Genomic DNA, 27,375 nt, shown 5'->3' on the forward strand with positions numbered 1-27,375 from the left:
CGCTCAGGTTAGAGCAGCAGATGGAAGCAGCCCAGTGTCCTGGTTATTACGGCGTGTGGCTCGTGCTTATCAAGGCCGAGCACTTTCCAAAATAAAGTCACGACGTGTTCAATAAAAGCATAGAGAAGCCACAATAATATTATTAATAATAAAGAAAAACAGGGGGGGGGGGGGGGGGCACTATTGGATCAGACCGACCAAATTTTAATATGTTAAATTTACACGTGGCTGCTGATTAGCGGTGTCATTTAAAAGATTGCCGGACAGGTGATCTGACTGGGACTTGTGATAAAGACATGAAATTTCACTCCTTATCTTTGGCTTCTTGTCTACATTGTTATTTGTGCAGTAATAAAATATTTATTTTATTACTGAGAGCCACAAACTTTTTTGTTTTTATTTGTGGAACCAGGAGCCCACCAGGAATGGAAGAATTTTAGTTTTTTGTCTCACTGCAGTGCAAACTGTAGACTTGTGTTTTAGGAAGCTAAATGGACTTTTCTCATTTGCAATATGTATATGAGACCAGTTTGTGCCATAACACCACAGATGCCACACTCGGTCATTTTAACAGAATAAAATGTAATGAAATCTTGTTTCTCTTGCCGTTTTTATTATTGCCTCTTTTTGTTTGTTTATTGCACTGAGTTTGACACATGCTAAGCATATATGTCATATAACAGCACAACAGGGATTGAAACTCAGTAAGTCTGTATTCCTCCGATCAAAGGCTCAGAACAGTGGCGCAAAAATAAAACTCACAAGCAAAAATATTTTGCTTTTTAATACTTTTTGGCTCCACCTGCCACCCAGAGGTGAATCACTGCAAATGTGTACAAATTTGTTTGGAGCCATCACTTTCATCATTTCTGTCCTGATGGGAGTGCTCTCATCCAGGATGAAAATCTGTCTTCTGATGAATGGTATTCCGTCCCTCCGGTGGACTTCCACAAACTTGGTGAGTCCGTTTTCACATTGTAGCTGTTCCACTTACACGTTTTGGTGATCAAAAAAAACAAAACAAAACAAAAAACCTTAATGAGAGCTTGAGGCGTTTTTTCCTTTAATTTGTCACTTGTTCGTGTGAGTATGTCACTATATGAGGCATTTAGTATTTTGAATGCATTTTATGGGAGCTTTGGGATCGGGATTCACAAAGTAGCATTTTTATGTAAAACAACAGAAAAAAGTACTTTGAAAAAGAAACTATCAAAATGTACAGTATATGTATACAAGCTGAACGCATACTGTGTGTACTTTACAGGCATGGCATAATTTTCAAACTGTTTTCATTTATATTCGTCTCTGAAATATTTGTCAGCACAGTGCATCACCTGTCTTAGTGTAAACCACGCCTGACAGAGGGAAAATGATGAGATCCAATGTTTCTGCCAGATTTGCAAATTGATTCGTTTCAAGTCACCACTAGATGGCACTAAAGAGCTACGAATGTTGCACCTAGGGCTCAAGCGCTTCTTTCACTAACGTACACCGGACTGTATGTGTGTCAAGTAGTTTAGTAACTTTATGAGTTCAATTGTGAAATAAAAAAAAAGCCAGACTATTTGTTTTGTGGCCAGTGAAAACAAAACCCATGAGAAATAAAAATGAAATCATGACACAGGCTGAGTGTAAAGACGGTATTTGCTCAGGAGGCTGGATGTATTGTTTGCTATCAATCAATCATAAATGCGTCAGAGAACTTTCCATCCTCTGTCTGCTCTCGTACATGCACCTCCTTCATATCAGCTCACAGTTTAGTGTGTAACAAGGTTTTTATACTTAACTAACACTAAACTAAAAACTAGAACCAGAAGTCAAAATACATTTTTGTTAAATAAACTAGACTTTTGGCACTGTTGCTGTTCACACCGGGTTCTTTCTGTGTGGATCGTGCATGTTCTCCTTGTGTTTCCGTGGGTTCTCTCCAGGTACTCCAGCTTCCTACCACAGTCCAAAGACATGCACCTAGTGGGGTTAGGTTAACTGGTGATTCTAAATTGCGCAAAGGCGCAAAAAAAAAGTTTTTTTGTAAAATGTGACGAGCCATGAACTCTCCCATTTTTGCGCTGACACTGACCATAGCTGAGAAAAGTGAGGCCTGAAGTTCTTTGGATGTTGTTCTGGGTTCCTTTGTGACCTCCTCGGTTGGCCACTCCAGCGAAGACTCACCACTCTTCCAGGTTTTCTCCATTTGTGGGTAATGGCTCACACTGTTTCACTAGAGTCTCAAAACCTTAGAAATGCCTTTGAAACCCCTTCCGGACTGAGAGCTGTCAATGACTTTGTGTCCTAGCCTTTTCTTTAGATTGTGACATGGTGCATTGCTTTTGAGATCTTCTAGACGGCTTCACTTTATCAGGCAGCTTTCTTTCTGGCGTGTGGCTAGTGAAAGTGAACTCAGCTTTCAAAAAAATGTGGTTAATGACAATTAATTCATCATTTAACAATGGGGGTGGCAATTAGGGCCAGGCCGCTGTTCTTTGCATCACTTCCACTTTGTCGCACTGTCAACTTAATGCTGACATCATTGGTCAGGTCCAGCCATCTTCTTGCCTGCCTTAGATGCCAATCAACCCGCACTCTGCATACTTTCTATCTCAGTGCTCCTCTGTCATTTTGTGCAACTCACCTCCTTCTCAGTTTTCGCCTTGCCCTGGTCACTCAGAGCTCCATCCAACCCTCCATCTTCATCTTCATCACCACCAATAACTGGACTCCAGGGGGTCCTGTCCTGATTCCAGTTACCACTGGCATTGCATTCTGCAGTGATGGGTCATCAGAGACTAATCGTCCAAAAGCTTAATTCATTTCTGCAACTCGAACAATTATGCTCAATAATTCCAAATGACCTCTCCTTATTGAAGCATATTTATAGCCACTTGGGGCTGGATCTAAAAGTGAGACAGTTAAGACACAAGTGTACCATCATGTTGCTCATTACCACCACCAAGTTTGTGCTTCTGAAATTGTGAAGAAACCTATATATATAAAAAAAAAATCACATTCAGCATATGACATGTGCCTTTAGTCATCAGGTACACAATAACCTGGGAGCACTGGGTTCAAAAAGGCCACGCTCTTCTTCCACACAGTCTTTTATTTGTAAATAATAAAAATGAACTCTTGAATATAAAACATACACATCAGTAGAGCCACATCTGTTATACAAACAAGAACTGTTGCAGTGAATACTTCATCTTTCGTCTAGTATCGTGGTTTGGGAGTGGGGAGCCATGGGCTGTAAACAATCAGTATTCCTGGAGTAATACTGACAAAGGAAAGGGGCAGTCGGCCGTACCGCCAAGTGCTTCAACGAAAAAACATCTGCAAAATATGTCTGCAAAACCAGGTTTCTTGTTGGCTTTAGAAGTCCAGTCCAAACCAATAGTAATAAACGGGGGGAAAAAACATGGTTTTCAGGAAGAGAAAGTAAACTTTGCTCCAATTGGTTCTGCTTGTTTTTCTGCAACTGGGACAAAATCAAAATAAAGGCCTATTGGCGCCCACTTGTGTCTCGTAGCCACTCAGCAGCTCAAGCACTGGGCGCGTATTCCCCTCAACAAGACCAGGAATGTTTGTGTGTCAGCGATGCGTTTGTTCGTTCATAACTTAAGTTCAAGCCTAATTTGTATGTACAAAGTGTGCATGTCTGCGTGTATTTGTGACGGGTGTACAGTCAGATACACTCTTTTTTTATATTCATATATCTATATCTTTATAATTTATATCAAACTCATAATGATACTTCATATACATTTAGCTGTTATACACACATTCTCTATCTCTGTCTCTAGCCCCGACCGTCATAAACTACAGTTTAGACACCTACATCCTCGGATACGCCAGGGGTTCGAGTATGCTCAGTACTACAGAACAGCACTGTTGTTCAAAGGGTTCAAAGAAAAAAATAATTCAGACAATTTCTTTTTTTTCTTTTGGAGACTTCCTAATATGGATATTTAGACCCAGAGTGGTAGGCGAGGCCTGGGTGGGATTGTCACCCTCCCCCCCATTAGATCCGCTCTTGTTAGGGGGCGGGGATGGCTTGGCTTTTCTCGGTTTGTATTCATATTCAGTACGAGCAAACTGTACAAGAACATGCAACATACAAGCTGGCCTAAAAGTATGTGGAACTAACACACATAGTCTAGTCTTTTTTTCTGTTTTTGTTTTTTTGAGAATTGTTCCTTAATTTGTCTCGTCTTTCGATTTTACAAAAAAGTAGAGAAACGAACCGAAAAAACGAAACGGAACGAAAGAAACGTGCATGCAGCTTGGGGGCCGGGGAGGGGGCGTCCCCGAGTCATGCTGCTCCCTCCCACAGGGGGAGTTCGAGGGGTTTGGGGAGGGGAGGAGATGGGCGGTGGCGGTCGGGCGGAGGGTATTCAAAGAAATGTGGCCTGGCCTTTGTCATTGGCCTTTGGCATGCCATCGCTCAAAAACCAAACATAGACATACACAGAGGGAGTCTGCACCATGTGGCACCATTCTGGACAGTGGGCAAAAACAAAGGCAGGAAAAAACAAAAGATCCAAAATCAAAAGTGAAATTCTAATCCGCAATTTGGTCTATGTTTTCTTTCCACACGGAAAAGGTTTGGCCTCGATTCGAATGAACGAGTCCAGCTTTTCTTGTCAAGGCTAAGAATGTGCGAGTGCATGTGCAGGCTCCCTTTCCATCACGGTTAAACGGGACCAACCCTCTGTCCCCTTGAACTCATCACTATCGCCACAGTAAAACCTGAAGAGACAACAGCCAAACCTGTGAAGCCGCAACTATTTGCTACTTCCACACTTTTCCCTGTGGCCTGGCTGTAAGCTCTACTCTGATTGGCTGGAGGGTTACTAGGCGGAGAACCCCACTTTGTTTGGGTGCTCTGATAGTGGCTGCACAAGGAAATACGGAAAAAAGAAAACAATGTTGGACAGAAGCCTCCACTGCTGCAGGTCAGAGGAGAAAACAAAGAAAGCAAAACTTTGAACACAAAAAGGTGTAAGGAGGAGGGAGAGGGAAGGTGTGAGACGTGATTGTCAGACTCCAGCTAAGCTTTGATTGGCTAGTTCTATCTCTCCCTCTCTTTCTCGCTCGCATTCCCTGTCTCTCCGTCTGGCTTTTCATCATTTGAAAGAGGGCTTCTCGTCGACATCCTCGGGGCGTGTTGTCACCCCTCTGCTCAGTAGTGGTCCAGTAGCTGTGGTCCATTATTCTATTTTGTCACTTAAGGGGTGTTGAGGGGTAGGCGGTCACCGTCCGGTCACTAGGACCGAACGCCCGGCGGCGGTCCTGAGCTGTCCAGTGACGTCTGAGACGCCAGCCGTGTGAGCGGAGCTAATGTAGGGTCCACCAGGGAGGATGGTGGAAAAAGTTTGTACCAGCCGATCACCGTACTAGAGAGGTCCAGCTCCTCCAACAGTATCTGTGCTACACCCATGAAACATTTGTGGTCCAATCGTCCATAGTCACCCCACACTATCACCTGGAGGAAAGAACGGCAGATGAATTGATTTAGGATTGACTGAAAAGACAAAGGTACAATCACCACAACACATAACCTTAGAGATTTCCAGGTTCAAAGCGCAAAGGAAAACAAAATGCTCATAATAAAAGATTTTAAAATGCTTTATGCATCACTTCAAATGACTTACTTACCATTTCATTTTACTTACAGTTAATTATTTCTTTGTTTCCTGTAAAAACCCGATTGCAACTAAGTATTTGTAAGCAAATCAAATCACATTCTAATTTCTAATAAAATACACTGAAATTCCTTTAATTACAGGGGACTTATACCCTTAGTTGTGGCCCGTATCATAGTGTTAACGTGTTCCGTCCTAATCCTACTAATTAAGTCAAAACAATAAAATAAACAGTAAAAACAACGCACTTTCTCAACACACTCGTTTTTGGGGTTAAACAAAAACTTGTAATTCCAGAAAAAAAGGTTGTCCACTGTGCTCACCGCGCCATTCAATGATGCAAACGTTCTTCTCGTGCCTGTACCCTAATCTGTGCCTTGATACAATCTCAGTGTCTCTGAGGCCTACAGACAATCTCTTGGACTTCATGGCTTGGTTTGTACTCACATGCACTGTCAACTGAAGCTGAATTTACCACCACAATTTACCACATTTCCAATTTACCACGTCCCAAGCCTTCCCACGTGAAAGGTAACCTTCCACGTCCCTATGATACGCACCGGATTGTGAATGGACTCCAATGGAATGACGTAATAATCGTATGAGACAGTGTTTTCCAAAGCGATTCATGACAAAATAAAATAAATGTACAAGTGTAGATTCATTGCAAACGGTTCTCATGTTTCCGAACGCGTAACATACAGACGATTTGTCACATATCGTCGGTATGTTACGCTTTGGGATGAGAACGTGTTGCAGATGGACTGCAATCAATCAAACTGCTGACAGGTGATCACTGGAAACAGGAAAGCGTCTCGGAAAAGCTTGTGAATGTACATGTTATATTTAGTTTTTTGTTTTCAGTAAAGCTGGAATAAACCTTATTTTACTTTGTAATTATGGGCATGAATCTGAGGTGAAAAATGAATTGAATCCATTTTAGAATAATGTTATATATGTGACGTGTACAATAACATAAATGTGGAACACGTTAAGCACTGTGAATACTCTCTGGATACACTGTAAAGGCTATGGACTATTGGAAAGTACCATAAGTCTATTGTTCCAAGATATACAGTCTATGGCAGTTTCACTGTAATGTCCCCAATAACACTCTGACCTTTCACTATTAATACATTTTTAACTAGAGCTTTTTCTTTCAACGAGTTTTCCCATAAAAAAAATGATTCATGAAAAAATGTGATCATTACCTGAAGCACCTTGCCCTGGGGACTCTCATCGAAGAGCAGGTGCTGCTGGTAGAGCGGCTCCAGGGTCTTTCGTGCAATCTTAGTTTTCTTTTTGGCTTTACATGTTCCATTATCCAGCAGGTACACTTTTACATAGGGAGCTGAGAGAGTGGTCAGGAGAGGGTAAAAATAAGTTTTATGGGAAAAAACGGGGACAGTATGGAGGTTGCTTTAGGTTGCATCCACCTTAATTTAACTGTAAGTGCTACAAGGAATTAGTTTTGTATGAACGTGTGTTACCTGGGAGGGATTTAGAGCCTGGTTTGGGGGTAAGGCCTCGTGCCCTGATCACCTCCACCTCCAGCTGGCCTTTCTTGTCCATCAAACCAATCTGAACATCACCTGTTTTTAAAAACAGACCATTTCAGAGAATAATGTGCAACACACAAAATCTCTCTTTCTCAATTGAGCAGAGCTGATGAAGCTGTGACTCACCCATAGCTGGTGTCGCCAGCGTTTGTCTGCCCACTAGCTGACCGGGGCCTAATCCATCCAAGAAGTCGCTGAACTGACTGTCAGCACCCAAACGCATCCCTGAGAAGATCAAACTGACATACACAAACACAAATGAAACCTGTCCTCAGTTTTTGACTCCATCTAGTTTTTAGAGAATCAGTAAAAACTTTTTCCAAAAATTCTTAACAGCATTTGATGTTTGTTGTTTAGAAAGATAACTTTCTGTTCCCTGCAGCCAACAAAACAAAACAAAAATGATCTATTCTGATTGCTAAGAGTGCTAAAACTAAGTAATAGTCGCAGAGTAGTCACTGATGACAACTCAGACCTAAGAGGGTTAACAATCAATTTAATCATTATTGAGAGAGCTAGTATGTTTGTTGGAGTTGGAGTTAAAATGAAAAAAAGACCCCAAAAATTGAGGTTTGATAGGAAACATAAATACATCAGAGGAACACTGACAGTGCCCTCTGTGTGTTGTCCTGTGTTTTGGCAATATTTTCAGCATGTACGTACTTCCCCTCAGAGCTGTAGCTGTTCATGCTGCCGTCGGTCGACTCTCTGCTCGCCTGTCGGTTCATGGCTGACCCTCCTCGTGGATACTCCACCGCCATGCCCGTCTCCACACTCCTCTGGATGCTGCTGCTGCCGGCCTTACCCACCTTCTTACCTGCTGACGCTTCTGTTGCAAACACAGGAAAACGGATTTTAGCCACTGGTCTTTGCATGTGTCATTCAACCCTAGGTCCTAATCAGTTATCAGGCATCTCTGATGGATTTCTCTTTTTTTGTTGCAAAAATTCAACATGATAACTACAGCCTGAGATTTATCTCTTCAGGCCTTCCCATGCAAACTAACATCCCACGGTGACATCACCAGCATTTCAGTAATACACTATTGTATGACAGACAAATCTATGCAAATCTTTAGACACTTTTATTTGGGAATTGTAAAAAAAATTTTAATGGTACTTAGGTGATGAGGTCACTGCAGGAAAATCTGACTAAAAATCAAAAGTCAGTCCACTCACACCTCAAATGTTTAGCAGGGATGGAAAGGCAAAACTCAGAGGGTTGAGGAAATAACACAGTGTGTGCATCAAAAAGGAAGAGTTCAGTCATTTTCAAAAGCCTGCTGTTTGTTCATTTGTTTTTATCATAAACACAAAGTTCTTTCAGACCCACTTTAATTTTAAATCTAAAATTCAAAGACAAATATTGTATTCTCAGCTCATGAGAACACTCTGAATTCACTGAGTCAGGCTTCTTCCACGACCGAACCAGCCTTTAAGCATAATGGTTAAACAAGAGGGTGGAGTAAGGAAGCGTGCCGGAAACAGTTCAGGAACGGTGTACGGAGTGCTGGGAACATTCATCATTCCTAACTGAACCACTTCTTATGCTTTCTGTGCCTGACTTTGCCCTATTCTGCCTGCGTCTGTGAAAGTGGGACGTGAATGTGATGTTACATCGAACTGCTGCTATACAAAGTACTTAAGGACTAATGCTCCTCCTGGTGTACAATGTGGTGTCACGCTCTGTTAATGATCCTGTATTTACTATTCTGCGTGGGGCAATGACTAATCAATTACTATTATTACACAGTTAACCTTCCTCCTTGTTGTATCCTACAGTCTCTGACTTCCTGCCTTTTGCTTTACCTTTCTGTCTGTCCGCCGCCTTACCCGCCGCCTCTGAAATAACACACATAACAACAACAAAGCCAGTAAACAACAGCAACATCAGCACACTGGTTACACTGGTAAACTTGTACATTTTTTAAAACTTATTCTTCAGGATTTAGTGACCACACTGTATTTATGTATGTATGTATGTGTCCTTTATAAAAATCAAAGTACCACTTATGAAATCCAGCTTGCTTTGTGTAGATAAAGAAGCATCGGATTAAGGAATCAAGTTCCGTTTAAAATGTTATAAATGTTATAAATGTGTCCCTAAAGTCCTTGAATTGTGTATTGAAGCGATATCAACTAAAAATTAAACTAGGGCTAAGCCATACTTTTGTGCAACGTGCACCACAAGATGGTGCAGCAATTCATTGTAAGTCCATTATTAAGAGTCTGTTCTTATTTACAGTAGTGCCTGGGGAAAGGCAAAGCCTCTCGAGGAAAGCTGGGGCACGGCAAAAAATTAAGAAAACCAAAAAACCTTCCAGTACACCCACCAGTACACCAACCATTACACCCACCAGTACACCCACCAGTACCCCGCTGTCGTCTGGGGGTGAAATATTTAGCAAAATTCTGCAAAAGGGTAGTCGTGAAAAAATCCTATTAGTAAGTTAACTTTTCTTGATGAGTTCTTGAGTAAAATTGAATTTTTATGTGAAAACTGTTATTTAACATTTTTCAGTTCATTTTTTTAATGTGGAGATGTATTTTGGTCATTTTTGAAAGTTAACAGACTCACAACACGGAAAGACAGAAAAAAAACAACATTCAAAAGTTTTTCCTTCTGGACAAATCTTTGCACGTCGTTTTTCTCGGACACTTGGTCAGTCTGTTGTCTGACCTGTCTGGCTAAGCTGCGAGGTACTTCGACTCCTTCTGGACGGCAGGATGGCGACAACACGCTGGCTCAGGCTTGAGCGCCGCTTCTTGATCCCGCTACCCAGGCTCCCGAGTGCCGTGTCTGACTGGCTGCCGTCAGCGTGCTCCATGCCGTAGATCTCACCACTGATGCTGGTGCTCTTCATCATGTGGCGACCCGATGCGCGCATGGCTCGGCTGATGGTGACATTATAAATGATAACACATGTTGTGATACCCTATTTCAAAACGTTTAAATGACAGTGTGTGTGTGTGTGTGTGTGTGTGTGTGTGTGTGTACCTGAAGCGTCCCCGGGGTCTCTCTGACTGGATGGACATGTAGCTGGTGCTACTGATGCGAGAGGCACTGCTGGTTCGAGAGATGGCTGAGACGTCGCTGACATCACTGTCTGAGGACTTATGGGAAACATTTTCACTACTCCTCCTCTGGTCCTTATAGAGCTGCATGAACCACACATCATAAAACAGATATTTTAGAAAACTGCTGTGAAAATGAAGCAAGTAATTCTCAAGCCATCGCCATGGTGACTCGACACCAATCACATGCTCCAGGTTTAAAGCTGTAACAATACATGAGCAATAGATGGATTGTAATCACCTGCAATCATCTTCAGTGACTAAGTGAACGAAGCTAAATTTAAATAATTATTTACACTTTCTTCTGGGAAAAAACCCCAAAATAAACCTGACATTTATTTTAGTTTTGACAAACTCAATCAATATGAATGAATTTAATATATAACAATAAGAAGATGGTATGTCTGGTATGTCCTTATATGGAAGCCTACTTTCAATATTCCCATGATGCATTGAGTTTCCTTTTCAGTCGCCTTTCTCACGCAACGTGTTAATAGACCTCTCTGCTGAATCACACTTGTTATTAATTTCTGTCTCTCTTCCACAGCATGCCTTCTATCCTGTCTTCCTTGTCTCACCCCAACAGGTTGTGGCAGATGGCCCCGCCCCTCCCTGAGCCTGGTTCTACAGGAGGTTTCTTCCTGTTAAAAGGGAGTTTTTCCTTCCCACTATCGCCAAAGTGCTTGCTCATAGGGGGTCATATGATTGTTGGGTTTTTTCTCTGTATGGATTATTGTAGGATCTACCTTACAGTATAAAGCGCCTTGAGGCGACTATTGTTGTGATTTGGCGCTGTATAAATAAAACTGAATTGAATTGAATATAAAATGCTAGCGCTCTGCTGCTGCATCCTGATTGGTCCATTTGCTGATAGCACAACACGCTGATTGATAGAAAATTGCTGTTAGTTACAGAAAGGGATTTTACAACATTACATTTGGTGTACAAGCTATTAAAAATCTAAAACTTGAACCAGGTGTTCTCCATATAGACTGTGCATCATGATGCATCTTTTGGTCTGAAAAGTGAGGGTGAAGAGGAAGAACTGCAATCTTTCTAATGACCAGCAGAGGGCAACTCTGAGGTTTTCATAAAGAAGTCTTCTTGTGTGGACTGCTAAAGGGAAAGAACACATTTCACTCCATTTTTCATGGCCTCAGGAAACTTCCTGACATGTTTATGGTCTCAATCATTAGTTTTAAGCTGGTTGTTTCGTAAATCATAGCACGCATTAGAGTGAAAAGGGGTGATAAAGCAGCACAAACCTACTGTGTGCTACCATATGTCTCCCTTGGTTTGCCAGTCAGATGTGCTACTTGGGATCAGTGGGTGACATCACCTTAGCCATGCCCCTCTTTTAAATCTTTTTAAAGTCCATGCAAGCCTGAGTTCAGTACAGTGACAGACACTCATGCATTGCCATATAGGAGGATGACAAATTACAGGGCAACCAGCAACCTGAGTTGTTAGGTGGGACGAGACTACTGTACACTGGGAACTCCAGCTGCTGCTAATGTTTTTAGATGCTTAGATGCATCCAAGCTCTAATCACCTTCCACCTAAATGTTGTGTTTGTTCTGTCTGCTATATTAAAACATGCTTTATTTTCTGATTAGCCTTCTATAATGCATCACACAGACAAAAAGAAGAAGTTAAACTACTGGCATGTACATATTTTTAAACATCACAATATCAATATTAAACTATTTTCTCTAAGGGAAAAAAAAGTAGAGAAAGCAGACGGTATGGATTATACATTTCAAGATTCCAAGCGTTAACTCAGTTCTTGAGTGGCTGCCCATTTGGAAATGATTCATTTTATGGAGTGGTCTTCACCATTACTGTACTGTAATTTATTACTTTCTCAGACAGTCAATGCAATTCGCTGCGATGCACTTGAGCAGCATTATGGTTCATTCTTTCTGTCTGGCTGGAACCTGTATTGTCCTCCTCCACTCTCCAGACAAGCTTGTTTTAAAGCGAACGGTCAGGCTACCTCTCGTTTATTCTTGAGCGCTCGGTCAAGGTCCTGTTGGCTGGAGGTGGCTGGAGCTGAGACCCGATTGGAATGAACCCTCATCTGGAGCTGACGGACACGCTCCTCTGCTACCAGGGCTGCACGGTGAAGGAAAGAAACTCGAAAAACTAGTACTTAATCGGACACTGCACAAAAATGACCCTATATGGGTCAACCTTTCTTTGTACCTTGTTCTACAGTGCTGCTCTTGGGGGGAAGCTGTGGGAGTTGCCTCACTCTGCGAGTTGATGAGGACGTCACCGAGGAGGAAAGAGACCCACCACTTTGGAGGTGTCCCCTAACACAAAACAACATGACGGAAAGCAGAAAACAGAAGGGAGAGGGGAAGGGGAGACATGGTGGAGAGAAGAAGTGTGAATATAAAGGAAGGATGAAAAGTGTGAAGATGGGAAGAAGGGAAAACGATATTAAAGTCATCACATTTGCAGTCGAGAGTGCCATTCGCTGGTGGAATTTGACGTCTTCACGTCATCCCATTCACACAGTGAACAAAACGTTGACAAGTACTCGACATTGGATGAACCTGCTGCAATTTCACATTTCTTGACGTTAGGCGAGTATCACTTAACATAAGGTTGCAAAACAAAGACATGACGACAGAAGCTATAGGAGGAACATCGACGTTGGAAACAAGACAACAGCAGCAGCAACATTTCGATCAAACATCATATTCACAGAGTGAAGCAAAGTGAGGCTTGTTTGGGGTTCACAGTGAGGGACTCTGTTGCCAGTAAGAGAAGCAAATCAAGATTTAAACAGTGAAACAACACACTGAGAAAGTGAAAGCCTTCAGGCACAAATCCCACCACGACTGTACACATCCATCCATTCGACACATCCATTCTCACATAACACATATTCCCTCTCCTACTAGAAATCTTGAAAATTTGGGGCTCCTTTCCACTGGACTACTAATAACAAGGGTTATTCATGACATTTTGTCATTTTATTTGAATATAGACTGCAAAGAAGTGGTTTGTAGCTTTTGGATCTGAGAAGTGAAACAAATGTATGAGTGCCTATAAACCAGCATTATTTCTAATGGCCAGCAGGGGGCGACGTCTCTGATTGCGAAAAAGTCTGGCTGAGTAAAAGGCTGTTTTGACAATTGGCCTCCCTGTCACTACCCGATCCGTACCGGAAACCCGATCGGTACCCCGCATGCGCGAAAGGTTTCTACTTCCGGTCGTAGCGTTTTACGATAGTTATGGGTCAGAGTATCTGTTAAGATGTTAAGAATAACAAGTATATCTTAAAATGTTTGCAATAATGAAGCATTTCGGATCGGGTAGTGACACTCCCTTTTACTCAATCTAAACATTTTCTTGATCAGTCTGTGGTTTCATCCTAGTGTCAAGTCTTCTTGAAACCTTCAAGTTTTTAAGTTTTGTAACTTGGATTTTAGGAGACCTGGAATGTAAATGGAATGATTGAACACATTTAACACAATTTATTGGGCTATGTGCTGAATTTAGAGGTTAGAAACAAAGTATCGTTCTGATACCAATACCAGCGTTGGTATCAATACAATACACACCTCTACTGGGTTTCTCAATCAGAGGCACCCTTAGCTCACCCATGAGCAGATATATTCCTGGTCATTGATAAAATTACTGTTAAATGAAGCTTATTCATTGTCTGAGTATTAAAATGTTGAGATATGAACACTTACCAAAAATTTCCACATCCACTCAGAAATTACACATACAAACAATGACTGCAGAGTCCACACAACACATATACAACAACTACACAAACAGCAGCAGCATCTGATGAGATGCGGCAAAGACATTTCACCAAACACACATACAAATGCTGACAGAAGCAGCAGCAGCCCTGTGTCTTTCCTCTCCACGAGTCTCTACGGTGAGCAAACAAGACTCTGCCTCTGGTTAAATGAGTTAGAGGAAGGCTGATTTAAGATGAATCCATTTACCAAGGGGACACAGTGGGGCTTTCTTTCCCCTGGAGCCCATTTAAATGGAGGTGGACTTGTTTCTTGTGTACATCGACACGAGTGCCATAAAAACCCAGAGCCCAGCAATACAGTGTGTACACAGCAGCATGCAGGGACAGAAATGGGGTTGAGGAATGGGAAAAATGGGGGGAAAGGAAGAATCCATAAAATATACAAGAAACGATGTTAAATGAAGGCAAACCTAAACAGAGTCATTTATGAGTAACATTAGTTTAAATTTAATTAACATTTTAACAATACAAACTTCATAAGAAAAGCATGAAAAAGTTTTGCACTAAAGCATCACTACACTTTTAACCATGCCTCCAAACACAATGAGGACTATTAATAGTTTTATGCTTCTGTGTTCACAGCCTGAAGTCGCAAGTGATTGCATGTCCCTCAGATAGCGCTAACCAGCATATGTCAGCTTGTGTTTATGGTAGTAGACTGCACACTGGACCAGCTGGACCCAAATATAGTAATGGATCTGGATGGAAGACACAGCAGTTTCAGTCCTTTACCAGATTCAGTCCCAACATTAAAACCAGGCAAAACAAGTAACACACTGATTTCAGTTGTTACAGTTTACAATACGTTTATATTGTAAGGTGAACATCCTAAAACATTTATATTAGAACACCCCAATGATGAGACAACCCTCTATGAGAAAGCACTTGGTGATTGTGAGAAGAAAGAACTCCCTTTTAACAGGAAGAGACCTCTGACAAATCTGGCAAAGCATCAACAGGAAGTAATAAAGAAGCAAACCAACGGATGTGATGCCAGCATCCCAGTGCAACAGAACAACTGTCGAGGCATGCAGACTCCATGTCCCTACAGATCTCTCCCAAGGTGTCATAAAATTTTACAGGGTGGTTTTAATGTTGTGGCTGATTGGTGTCTATATAAACATTACAGAGGGCAATGTATAACGCAGATGTTCTTATAATGAAAAAGTGTTTGCATTATTTTTAAAATATGTTTAGCTGGCTGCGCAATTAAGGCTTTGATTCACTGCATATTTCCATGTGCCCAATGAAGCCCTGACCCCTGGGTACTCTACTCAGTGTTAATAACTGGCATTTTTACACATTATCATGTCATTATCAGCAGCTCCAATGTTTAAGAAAATATTAAACACAGAACCTAATTTCCTTTTTTATAAGCATTTTAGCACTTTCACTTTGGAGATGCTAATAGTAGCAATTATTCATTATATAAAAAAGCGACTTTTCCTACTACTTAACTAAAAGTCTTTAGTATCCTAAACAAAGGGGCATCTCTATGGTATGCATGCAGTGGAAGAATCTAACACTTTTATAGCACTGTCTAAAAAATAAAGCCCTACAAAAGATATGTGGTAAAACCAGCAACATAAATTCCTGGTGTGACACATAACATTTGTATCAGAATATCTTTCATGCTTACAAGGACCACATGGAGCCCTTGGGAAACACGTACTGACACTATGTTCCATATCTCGATCATTTATTGCACGATGATGTACTACACTGTCACTGCAGATCAGCAGATACATTCATCTCCACTGAAATCAATGTGCACTTACAGGCTCTTTCTGACCACGACAACACAGAAACAGCCAATGAAAAAGGACCCTAAGTGATAACTGAAATTAAACTCACTAATTAGCTTGTGCTTGAAATTAGACCGTGGCAACCCCTTAAACTGAAAATCAAAGTGTCAAAACTGCTGTTCCTGCAATGGTTCCTTGCATGTCCTACAATCTCCACAGACTCTCATATATTAAAATGCTGATACAGGCAACTTTACTCAATCGGACTAGTGTCATTTGTGTCAGTGACCTGGTTCTCTTCATCTTGTTTGTCCTATTGGTGCTTTTTGGGATATTTTTAGTATAATTATATGACAAATAAGATCACCTGCTGTCTGGTACAGTCCATTAATGCTAATTTATTAGTCTGCTTACTTAGCTCTAATTAGCAGATATATATGATGCAAATGTGCCACCTTCTGGCTCTAGCAGCAAAACACAGTAGCAGCCAAGGTGCTAGCATTGTGACTTCGAAATTTTAGAAATCCATGCTAACTTTCACAGTGGTTGTGCCTAACTGTGGCTAAGCATTAAGGGCCTCAAAAAATACTTGGACCTATTTATAACTACTATCTGCTACCAAGTACTAAAACACAGCTTCTTCCCAGCTGGTGAATGCATCTAAGAAGCTTTGTGTGTAAACAAGCCACCTGAAATACGCTGAGCGTGCCGCACACGCCTTACCTGCCACTGTCAAAGAGCTTCCTGCCAAGAGTGTGGCTTTCAGGTGTTTCCAGGATCCGAGGCTTCCTGGAGAATGGTGGATGAGTAAAAAGGACAATACACCACAGAACAAAAAAAGATGGATGGATGGGTGAATGAGGGGATGGAAGAGAGCATGATGGTGGATAAATCATTTCAATTTAGAAGGGCCTGACTCTGTCTGGAGCCGTCAGCGGCCTTATAAGTTTATGATCTGTAAAACAGGAAATAGGAGGAATCCTGTGATGGATGGTATGATGATGATAGGAATAAGGGGTGTTATACAGTCATGCTTCATCTGTAAGTGTGCCTGTGTGTGTGTGTGTGTGTGTGTGTGTGTGTGTGTGTGTGTGTGTGTGTGTGTGTGTGTGTGTGTGTTCATAAATGTGTGTGTACCTCTTCTTTGTACTGAGGTGAATTAAACTCTCTTGAGACGGAAGTAGCATCCATATTCTCCATTCACGGACATGAAGATGACAAGGATGATCCATGCACCGCCCCACGCACAAACACACACACACCCACAGAGACACACACACACACACACACACACATACACGATCACACTTATGATATGAATTGTGGATTGCATGAATTTTATACCACTAATGAGCAATACGCCTTCAAAAAAAGACTTCTCAAGACTAAGAGGAGAAGGAAAGCACACATAAGCTGCGGATGCAAATTCCTAAAACAAAAATGTAACTCGGAGAGACTGTGGGAAGCAAATGCAAAAGGGCAGGATTTCACACCAGAGCCAGTACAAACTACCTTAACTTCAAACGAGCACAAACCTGATACTAAAAATCACAAAGAACAGAAAGTCAACTAAACAAAGATACAGCAACAACAATCACGACCAAAAACTGCTGCTACCACTCTTTGCATTAAAGGGCAAGCCAGAAGAACACAACCCACACACTAAAAGCCACACAAATAACCCTTTACACAATGTGAGCGACAAAGTTAAAGAAAAAAAATCAAACTTGTATATGCCTAGAGGACTTTTTTTTCATTGGGACAAGTTCTACTTTGTAGATCGTATTCACTCTCACTGAGATCAGCTCATCTATTACTAAAGTTTGCAGCAGAAGGCTAAATTGCCAAAAGTGATAATAGATTGTGATTTTATCTTGTATTTGTCTAAATAAAAATGCAGTCAAAGTAAAAGGTAAGTCAATAGCAATAAACCTATATTTCTTGTATATATTCTTGTCTGCTTGATGTGCAACTACAACTAGAAGGTGTTAGCGTAGCCTAGCATGCAGTCTTAGATTAACGAAAAAGCTAGTCTGGCAAAGTCCAACCAAAGTATTACTGCTGGTCATATATTTTCATAAATGTTATCTAAAATATCTTTTGTAATTGATTTATGATGACCTCATGAAATTTGAAAGCCAAAACCTATTGGTCTAGCAATGAAGTCATGTCCAGACTTCCCCTTTACTAAGGATCTAAACCTTATCCACCCAAACCTCTAAAGCTCACTAATCAGTTGGCATTTGTTATTTATTGCATCATTAGGACAAAGTCAGGGTAGTTATTACCCCATGTACTGAGTTTAGGCTAGTTTGTGCTATATTTTGTACTAAAATTTGTTTAATTACACTTGTTTTATATGATACAAGATAAAGTCACTTGCCAAACTCGCGGAGAGCTGACGAATTGGAAAGTTGAAAAGGTTAAATTGTAAAATCACTACTAGTCATTCATAGAAATATAACAATCTGGCAAAAAGAGCTTGGCATTTGCCTCAACCCAATAGGACCCAACTAAGCCAAGAATATTTCCACTGGGTTTGACAAAAATGTGTTTCTTACTAAAACTACTGTAAAAAAAAGAAAAGAACAAAAGAAAGAAAGAAAGGAAAAGAAAAAGAAAGTAACTTGGCAAACTTTAGTGTTTGGGTCATAATGGCGTGAGATTTTAAGGCACAAGTCAAGCTCCAACAAGAAGCAATTGGGTGAGAATGGTCCACAAAAGGGTACCTGTCATCTTCAGGGGAAGCATGTTGAATAAGAATCCTTGGACTTGCCGGACGTCTTCGGGGCAGGGAATGGGACAAAGATTTTCTATGCGTACACATACAAAATACATCACCCATAGGACCAAATCAGCAAGTCATTAAAAATTCAAGAGATTCGCTTTTCCAGTGTCAGGAAAGCGCACAGTAAAAAGTTGATTTTGCTTGCCATTGCTATGGGTACATTTTGACTACCTGGGAGTAACAGAACAGGCTGTAAACACAATATTAGCACGCTATCACCTTATAAACTGAATATGGCAAGTTTGTTCGCAAATGTTTCCCCATTTTCACATTCCACATTAGCTTTATTTTGTGTTGTGTTTCTAGACACTTAAACGCAAGTCTATATTTTTCTTTTAGCTTTAGCTTTTCTTCTCATTTTCATGGACAGCAAAGATCAATTGTTTGGGCATTTCTTTTCTGCATTAAAACGTGAATCCCACTGTTTACAGTGCAGTTATGTTATCACTTTACAACCAGAAGGAACAACATGAACGACACAGTGACTCTGAAGTAAATGGACAAATGCCAACAGGACTTTTGTATTAAGCATTGAAAAGACAAAAGTAACTAAAAAAGACGGTCTACTACGAAGCAAGTTCAGAAGACCCAGGCTTTTTTAATCTTTGCTTGCAGGGTGGGTCTACCTTTGATTAATGCTTCACCTGAGGTTTTACAAAGGGATTTCACTAACCAACAGGTGACATCACAGTGACTACATCCATAATTTATATACAGTCTATAGGCTCAAGAGGTTTACTTATTGTGTCTCTTAGAATTAGTAAAACTGCATCATTTAGCCTTACTTTTGCTAACCAACTGATCTTGCTTCGTAGTACATCCTTTCGACCGTCTAATGTTGGGAATAATTTCAAGGAAGTGACAAATCAAAAACTGTAAGGTACAAGTAAGGTAAACTGATTCCTTTGTCTGATAGCTGGTTATGAAGTTGTCTTTAAACTGACCCGAATACTCAGAATTGGCTGCTTGCCAATGAAACTTTGCGAAAATCACAACATCATCATGAACAACCTTGAGGACAGAGGTAACAAAGGGGATTTGCTGGAATAGTAGAGTGGTGCACAATAGTGGTGTAGGTGGGGTGAGGATGATATCAGGCTAGTGTAGGATCATTCAGAGGTGAAGGAACTACAAAGAGCAGGGAAAGCTGAAGTGCAGGAGGACTACAGGAAGGGGGTTGGGTACAGAGGCTGGTACCTTTCAGTCTCTGGTGAGGGGGCATGATTGTTTGGAGCCAGACAGTTGGCACTAGCGCTCCTAACCCTGTCCAGAGAAGGCTGCAGATCACTAGAGGCACCACAGCACAACATGCCATCCAATGGAGGAAGAGGAGGAGGAGATGGAGAGGAGACAGGGTGGGAGGACAAAAACAGACACAAAGAGAAAAACAATGGACAAACAGAAAAAGTCTTTTAAAAGAAAGTCTGGTTAGATTTCCCTAATAATGCTGTTCTAAGAAATTAAACCATGACTGACCCAGCTGGTGTCAGGATGGCAGTGTCTGTACATTGTAATGGTTGACATGGAGATGGAGTATGGAGGAAAATGTGTCTTCTAGCTGTTACTGCCAAAACTAGACTGATTGATCTCTGCATTTTTCCCAACGCGGAACACTTAAACATCCATGTTAACCATCAACCATCATCAATGTGTGTGTGTGCCTTACCGATGTGTCACCTCATCATTAGACCACAGATGTGTGGTGGAGCGGCATGTCGCCATGACCATTTTCAGTCTCACTACAGAGTTACTTATTTAATATGCAAGCAGCGTGGAGCTGCTGATGAAATGGAAATTTCAAAAAGTGGAAGGATTTGTTAACGAAACTAAAGAAATGAAAGAAAACAGGTTGGAAACTAATCAGAAGCCCCTGCTGTGATGGAAGGACTGAACCGTTAACCGGTCCAATATAAGTTGACACTGGTACTACAAATTGTCTGATGGCTTCAGTATGCTTCAAATGGAGCGTGAAGAGCAAGAGCAACATCTAATAGCACCTCAAAGAACTTTTCTGACAATGAAAATGTCATCTGACTCAATTATTTTGTTGTCTTTTTTCAAAGTCTTACAGTCATACTTGTTCTCTGTCGCTCTTGGCTAGGAGCGCTCAAGGTATGACAGCAGACAAAAAGTAGGCGCCATTTTTTGTAATCAAGTTCACACAAGTAAAGGTTCTGCAGAAACCCTTTAATAACTGCTGTTAATAAACAGTAAAATGATAGAAACTTTTATTAATGCCTTAATGACAGTGAATGTTATGCTACATAACATTATACTGAAGCTCTTCTGGTTGTTTATCCAGTTATTCAAAAACTGCATTAGATCAGTGATTGCTAAAGTGTGAGTTCTGCAAGAGGTCATTTAAAATAAAAGCTGTTGATGGTGAATCAATTTCAGAAAATGAGCCAAATGAATCTATGAAAACAAAAAGATAATAGAATGTACTCATGTAATAACTTATGTGGATGCTCCTGAAGAAGACATCCACGCAGGAAGCAACAAGGACTGATGAGGCAATCAGAGAACAAAAAAGTCGTCGGGATTCAGTAACTTGAAGCGATGACAGTCAAAGTAACCGCTGGTAACGAGAAGTGGGCGGGTCCAAATGTAAACTTTCTCAACTTCAAGGCAAGTGATTGTATGAAATACCATAGAAGGATGCTGTTGGCTGGAATGTGACTGCATATTAAATACAATATAGCGTTACTAAGGCAACTAAAGCCTGAATTGTCCTCAAGCGATTAAATGTCTGCAACAAAGCAGCAGGTGACGAGCAGATTGTTCCCTGTGCTGTTGCCCCTTTGGTATTGTGTGCTGATAAGAGATACTGCATTCTTTTAAATGGCCAGCAGGGGGAGACACCTGATGTCCATTTGAAAACAAACATGGGGAAAAGAGCAAACACATTCAAGAAAAGATCCTTCTGAAAACCTTATGGGCTCAATTAAACATCTGAAGTACTATATAATGCAATTAATATTTAATGGGCATTTTTTTTTTATCATGGTCCCCTTTAAAGGGATAACTTTATTTATTTAAAAAACAAAAAGCAAAATGTTCAGCTTGAGGATTCACCAACAACAGGTGACAACTCTGAGCAGGTCAATCTTTTACATACAGTCTGTGATCTACCTTGGTAAAATGTCGACACAGGGAAAGTCCCTTCAGATTTGGACATTTTCTCCATTTGAACTGATTGAACTGAAGACTTACCTATTTGCCTGTTTGCGGAAACTGCTGAACAAAAGTGGCATCTTAGGTGGCAGTGTGTTATTGTGCCTAGTAGGTCTCCTGATGTTAGCATGCATGCAGCAGACACAAGCAGGAAAGGAAGCCGGAAGGAAAAGGAGGAAGAGCAGAAAAAAAGTATATAGGAGTGCATGGACAACCGAAAGATACAAAGGGGGAAAGAAGTGGCATCTTATCCAGTGATCTCATTGATTTTTGATTTGTTAATTATTTAGATTTATTTATCAACATGTTTCTAGATATTGTGGTCATTGCAAAAATCACTGGCTAAGATTTTAGGGTGTTAAAGCATAAGTAAGCACATTATCTCTGCATTAAGAGCGTACAGTCAGCAGCAGCCAGATCTCTTCTCTACAGACAAACTTAGCACTTTACACCCTCCTTTCCTCAAACACTTGTACACTTATACACTTGTGTGTATAAAAAGTACAAAAAGTGTCCTAGGTTAGATACTAACACAGCTACGGTTGTATAGGGGTTTTATATACCTCTAACAAAGGTATATATAGTGTAACTTACCTCTTTGGCTGTGTGCTCAAATGGCAATGTAAGAGTCACTACATTACACGTGAACTTAAAAATATAAATAATAATCAGTAAGAGTCATTACATGAAAACTGTCACGTTTGGGTTCCTAACATTTAAAGGGAAAAACAAAACCCCGAAAAATATAGTTTCCAGTGACCAAACACACTAAACCAAAATGTCTCCTGTGTCTCATGTAATATATGTAATAACTTTTGGTATTTTGTTTAAGTAGCACCAACACTTCTCTCTTAATGGGAAATGTAGCAATCAAGTGTGAAAAAGAAGTATTTTTGGATGAAATAATATTATTCATTTAGAGCCATGCAGTTTTACATAGGCTTACAAACAGCACTGTATATGTGTATATGTGTGCATACTGGTGTTAACTTTGACTACATAGAGAAATTCTGACACATCATTTTGAATTTTTCTATCCAATTAGATTTTACCTCATCTCAGGCTATAGTGTTGGCTGTATTCCTGTGACTGGGCCAAGCTAACTAACTGACAAATGAGTGTATTAATAAAATAAAAGATATTTGACAAGTTCCCGAGCTTTCAAATCGTGCATTATTGCAGGTTTTAAAATATGCTATGAAACACAAAATTCATAGTTTGGTTTTTGTCCAGAAACAGGAGGACCAGTACAGTTTCCATGGAATGACCCAAAAGCCTTCAGACTAAATAAAGATATTGGAGCATCATGCAAAAAGTGCCCTAAATTGTTTCAGTCAGAGACAGAATTGGTGCATATTCATCATTTGGACGTATGAAAGCAGGTGTACACTAAGCAACATTTAGTTTTAAGTCTAGCCCTCTAGGGGTGTCGAACTCCAGGCCTCGAGGGCCAGTGTCCTGCAGGTTTTAGATATCAGCCTGGGTCAACACACCTGAATCAAATGATTAGTTCATGACCAGGCTTCTGGAGAACTTTGAGAAATGTTGAGGAGGTAATTTAGCCATTTAAATCAGCTGTGTTGGATCAAGGACACATCTAAAACCTGCAGGACACCGGTCCTTGAGGCCTGGAGGTCGACACCTGTGGTCTAGCCCCTGCAAGCTGTACTGTTGGACTGATTCTTGAAAAGCAGCAAAGTCTGAAACCATGCATGGTCCTGTAGTGTCCTCTTGTGGATCTGAGGCAGCAGTACAGCTAGATTACCACAGGATTTCAGCTCACTGGCCTCCTTTTTGTCTCGTTATTTAGACATGACACATTGTGTTTTTCTTACAGTTATTTCATTTAATGAACGGACTAAAACCAACTAATGTGTCTGTGTGTAAGGTCTGATATAACTCGGTTCTCTTTTATAATGCTGGGAAGTCAAAGTTTGCATGGGACTTGTTCACATTTCTTTTCTGTATACATTTTACATTACACAGGATTTTTTTTACCTCGATTTCAGAGGCATATTCGTTTCACTCTTAAATAACAGTCTTGAGCGACAGACTGCAATTAGAGACAATCTGACAAAAACACACCTCATCTACAACCAACATGTAAACATGTCACGATTGGCCAGTTTACCTGGTGTGCAGGCACTCAGCACTTTTGCCTCGCATTGATTGGTGGATCGTGAAGACCTCACTGTGGTAACCATGGGGATGGATGACATATGAGGAAATCAACAACAGTTAAAAAAAACCCAGAAGAGCAGAGGGGAGAAGAGAGTGAATAGGAAAGAGAGCTTTGGCTGGTTCCACACAGTCACACAGATTCAGAAATTCAGTTTTGCAACCGAGAGCTTTCAACCTAAACACTGAGGTCTGAGGTCACCTCGTGCAACATGAAACTCAACATATAGCTACGGCATCAAACGCTTTTCAAGAAACAAAACAAAAACAGACAAAAAGCAGCAACTATTTAAATCTAAGAGACCAGTAAACAAAGTTAGACTTGGCAACACAGGCACTCACACTCTGTACACACTTTTTCAGCGGATGCGGATTTGCACAAAAAACTGCGGCCTTGTACAACATAAAGCAACTCTGATGACATTTACACTACAAGTGGTGACCAAACACAGGCACGCACCTGTCGTCCAGATACCCTTCCCCTTGATGGCGACCTCTACCAGCATCGTAGTAGCGGGACGGAGAACGAGAACGGTGACCGTGAGAAAGCTCATCATCCAGGCTCCTGAAGGAAATGTAAATAAATAAATAAATGGATGGACGGACGGACGGACGGATAAATGAGAGACTGACTTGTGAGGTTAGTGGTCAGGTGGTATTGCGGCACACTGCTGCTCAGTTTCATTTAGCTCAGTCACTAAAAGCAGAGCTGGCAGCACTGCATGTTCTGAGCCAGACAGACATTTCATTAGTAGATGGACTCAGTTTGCTGGCTTCCAGAAACGCTCATGTCCTGTCTGTTTTTCCTGAATCTTGGTTTTGCCTCTTCCATGCATTCACTATCGTCTCCCCAGGCCGATATCGGTCTTTTTAAGTAATCATCGTCAGACGTGAATCGACAGAGCTCTTTCACAGGACTCAGCAATCGGTCCAGGGCAGTGCGTTCAAGACAATTTATGGCTAAAATATAATAATAGGGAGTAAAATCCTGCCTTACTCAACCCTCACCTCTGGGGGGGGACATTGGGTGGCCGCGACCGGATGCGCCCCTGCTCCTCTCGATGAGGGGAGACGGAACGAGAACGTATGTGATGGGTGGGGGTCCTCTGCTGCTCAGGGACCTCCAGGGTAGATGTGGGCTCCCGCTGCCTCTCCCTGCCACGTCCATCTGCTGCTATGGAGAAATGGCAGCACACGTACATAAACAAGATCATAGCAAAGTAAGTGCAATTCAGAGTGTATACTTTAATAGTGACAAAACCTTCAGTCTCTAAAATTCATAAGAAAGGAACGGTATTAAGTAGTACTATATAATCCATATACAGTCTCTTCTTGAGTGAATAATATTACTAAAATGGGTTTGTTAACTCTAAGGTTTTCCATATGATCCTGGCAAACATTAATGATATACAATAACTGTCATTATGCATACATGGGAAGATGCGTGGGCCTTGAAGTTGCAAAAATGTGCTAATGGCTTTAAAATATGGCTGCTAGTCAAGATCAGTAGTGGAACATAGCCAGTATAGCCAGGATGAATTAGAGTGAAATGCATTTTTCTACAGTATCTTTTTTTAATCTGCATTGTTTCTTATCCACCACCATATCTGCATGTCAAAAATTTATACCAAAGCCATACATTAGCTACAGTCAGGCCGAATTACATTTATCATTTGCCTGCAAGACAACTTCTGAACTGTTTCCACTTAAAAAGAAAAAAAATCATATTAAATCCTAACATCTGTGACTAAATCTTGTTAACAGTCTGCTGTTTTATACCATGTACATTTAATTTCATTCTAGTCACCTGCTAAGTTCTGAACTAAACTAATGTCTATTACCCTTACAACATGCTATTAGCCTTCTACACATTAGCACTAAAAATACAGAGGAATTCATGATACTACCTCATATATGATAATTAAATTCATGTTCATTTTCTGCTACCTTACAGCATTTGTTTATAACTAAGCCAATGTCTGCTACCCTCACAACACATTCTCACCAGAGTGATCATCGTGTAGGTCTGTTCCTTAACTCTTTCTCGATGCAATCAGTCTGGATGAAACTTATTAAATAAACCGCGTAGGGTTTGAAATAAATCTGTATACATGAGGTTTACTGTTATTAAATTTAGCAAAAAACCTTTTATTTCTGTGGCATTTGGTCACTGGAATGTATTGTCATGCATGTCTGTAAATACCTGTTAATCAAACAGTGATGCTAACACTGCCTTTAATTGATTTGTCTTATTACATGAATATGTAGCTTGCAATGAACAAGAAGAAAGAAATATATGTAATTTTTATTCATTTGGTGTTTATGTACAGAAGTTTTTGCATTCTCACTATATACACTGATATAGATCAAATAAAAACAACAACATACACATCTGTGTTTTAGCGAAACACTGCAGGCCTAGCTAGTTTAAGTTACATTTTTATACCCAGAGAGGGTATAAAAGACACAAGAATTCATGCTACTGACCCTGCTTCCACTTATGTAGTTTAAACTCATGCTCATAGCCCTCACAACATGGATGATTGACTTCATGTCAGTAACCTGTTAGATACAAACACTATATAAAAGATATAAGAAGTCATGCTAGTGGCCTTCCACCTCATGTGTAACCTGATTTAAAACCATGCTAATGGCCTTACCTTACAGCATTCCTCTCTATAATTATGTTAATGTCTGCAAGTTTAGCTTTATTCCACATGCAATTTACTTATATGCCAGTAGCATGTTACCTTATCTTATGTTAAAATACTTATAATTTTTAAAAATCTTGCTAATAGCCTATTAAATTACATTACTTGCAAGTTTAAAATGGATGTAGCCTCCGGGTTGGAATAAAAAAGGCAATAGGTGCCTTTGCCTGCTTTCTGAAGGCCAATACACCAAGGCCAACTGTGGTTGTAAAAACACTTTATTCCTACAGAAGGCTGTGGGAAAACAACCTTCTAACTAAACACTTTCCTGATGAGTTTATGTGTTCAGTAAATAATTTTTAGTCATAAATAAAAAATATAATATATTTTTGTAACTCTCGTTCACTTTGTTTCACAATAGAACAATATACAGGGCGTGGTCATTGGCTAATGACGTGTGAGTGACTGATTGTTGTTGGCCAATGACTGAGACCCCCTCCCTGTCACAACACTTTTTCTGGAAATCAGTGTGGTGATGGTAAAAACGCTAAGCCCATGGCTTCAAAACAGAATGTCATAAACCTGTGGATGATGTCACAGTACACACATCCATCTTTTTTTTTTTTTTTTTTGCAAGTTTTGCAGCATTTTCTTTTTCTATTTCCACTGTGTTCAACTAATCTGCTGGTTTTTTCTTAACTTGCATTTGACCTCTCAGGGGAATCATAGTTATCTCCAGTATGGTCCTTTCAAGCACACAGGCCCCACAAAAAAGCCCCA

General features: G+C 40.5%; 1 protein-coding gene across 6 annotated transcripts in view; it reads right to left on the reverse strand.

The window, feature by feature from the left end:
- Positions 1-3,080: 3,080 nt before the first annotated feature.
- The window catches only part of LOC120741750 (regulating synaptic membrane exocytosis protein 1-like), a 110,244-nt gene continuing 85,949 nt past the window's right edge, over positions 3,081-27,375 (reverse strand). Inside the window, exons 18-35 of one of the 6 annotated variants that reach the window (XM_040044780.1) lie at positions 24,953-25,118; positions 24,405-24,509; positions 23,898-23,957; positions 21,806-21,883; positions 19,790-19,879; positions 18,534-18,617; positions 16,942-16,998; positions 16,528-16,593; positions 12,478-12,587; positions 12,269-12,387; positions 10,196-10,356; positions 9,878-10,092; positions 9,007-9,039; positions 7,862-8,027; positions 7,325-7,437; positions 7,130-7,231; positions 6,851-6,990; positions 3,081-5,479 (exon numbers count right to left, since the gene is read on the reverse strand). In XM_040044780.1, the coding sequence (XP_039900714.1) occupies positions 5,261-5,479; positions 6,851-6,990; positions 7,130-7,231; positions 7,325-7,437; positions 7,862-8,027; positions 9,007-9,039; positions 9,878-10,092; positions 10,196-10,356; positions 12,269-12,387; positions 12,478-12,587; positions 16,528-16,593; positions 16,942-16,998; positions 18,534-18,617; positions 19,790-19,879; positions 21,806-21,883; positions 23,898-23,957; positions 24,405-24,509; positions 24,953-25,118 (2,084 nt within the window). In that variant the 3' untranslated portion in view covers positions 3,081-5,260. Of the gene's footprint in view, positions 5,480-6,850; positions 6,991-7,129; positions 7,232-7,324; positions 7,438-7,861; positions 8,028-9,006; positions 9,040-9,877; positions 10,093-10,195; positions 10,357-12,268; positions 12,388-12,477; positions 12,588-16,527; positions 16,594-16,941; positions 16,999-18,533; positions 19,880-21,805; positions 21,884-23,897; positions 24,510-24,952; positions 25,119-27,375 lie in introns of those variants that run through there. The other 5 variants (XM_040044781.1, XM_040044785.1, XM_040044784.1 and 2 more) reach the window with 5 other exon arrangements.

This window comes from Simochromis diagramma, unplaced genomic scaffold (genome assembly GCF_900408965.1).
Source record: "Simochromis diagramma unplaced genomic scaffold, fSimDia1.1 OVJJ01000486.1, whole genome shotgun sequence".
Classification (NCBI taxonomy): Eukaryota; Metazoa; Chordata; class Actinopteri; order Cichliformes; family Cichlidae; genus Simochromis; species Simochromis diagramma.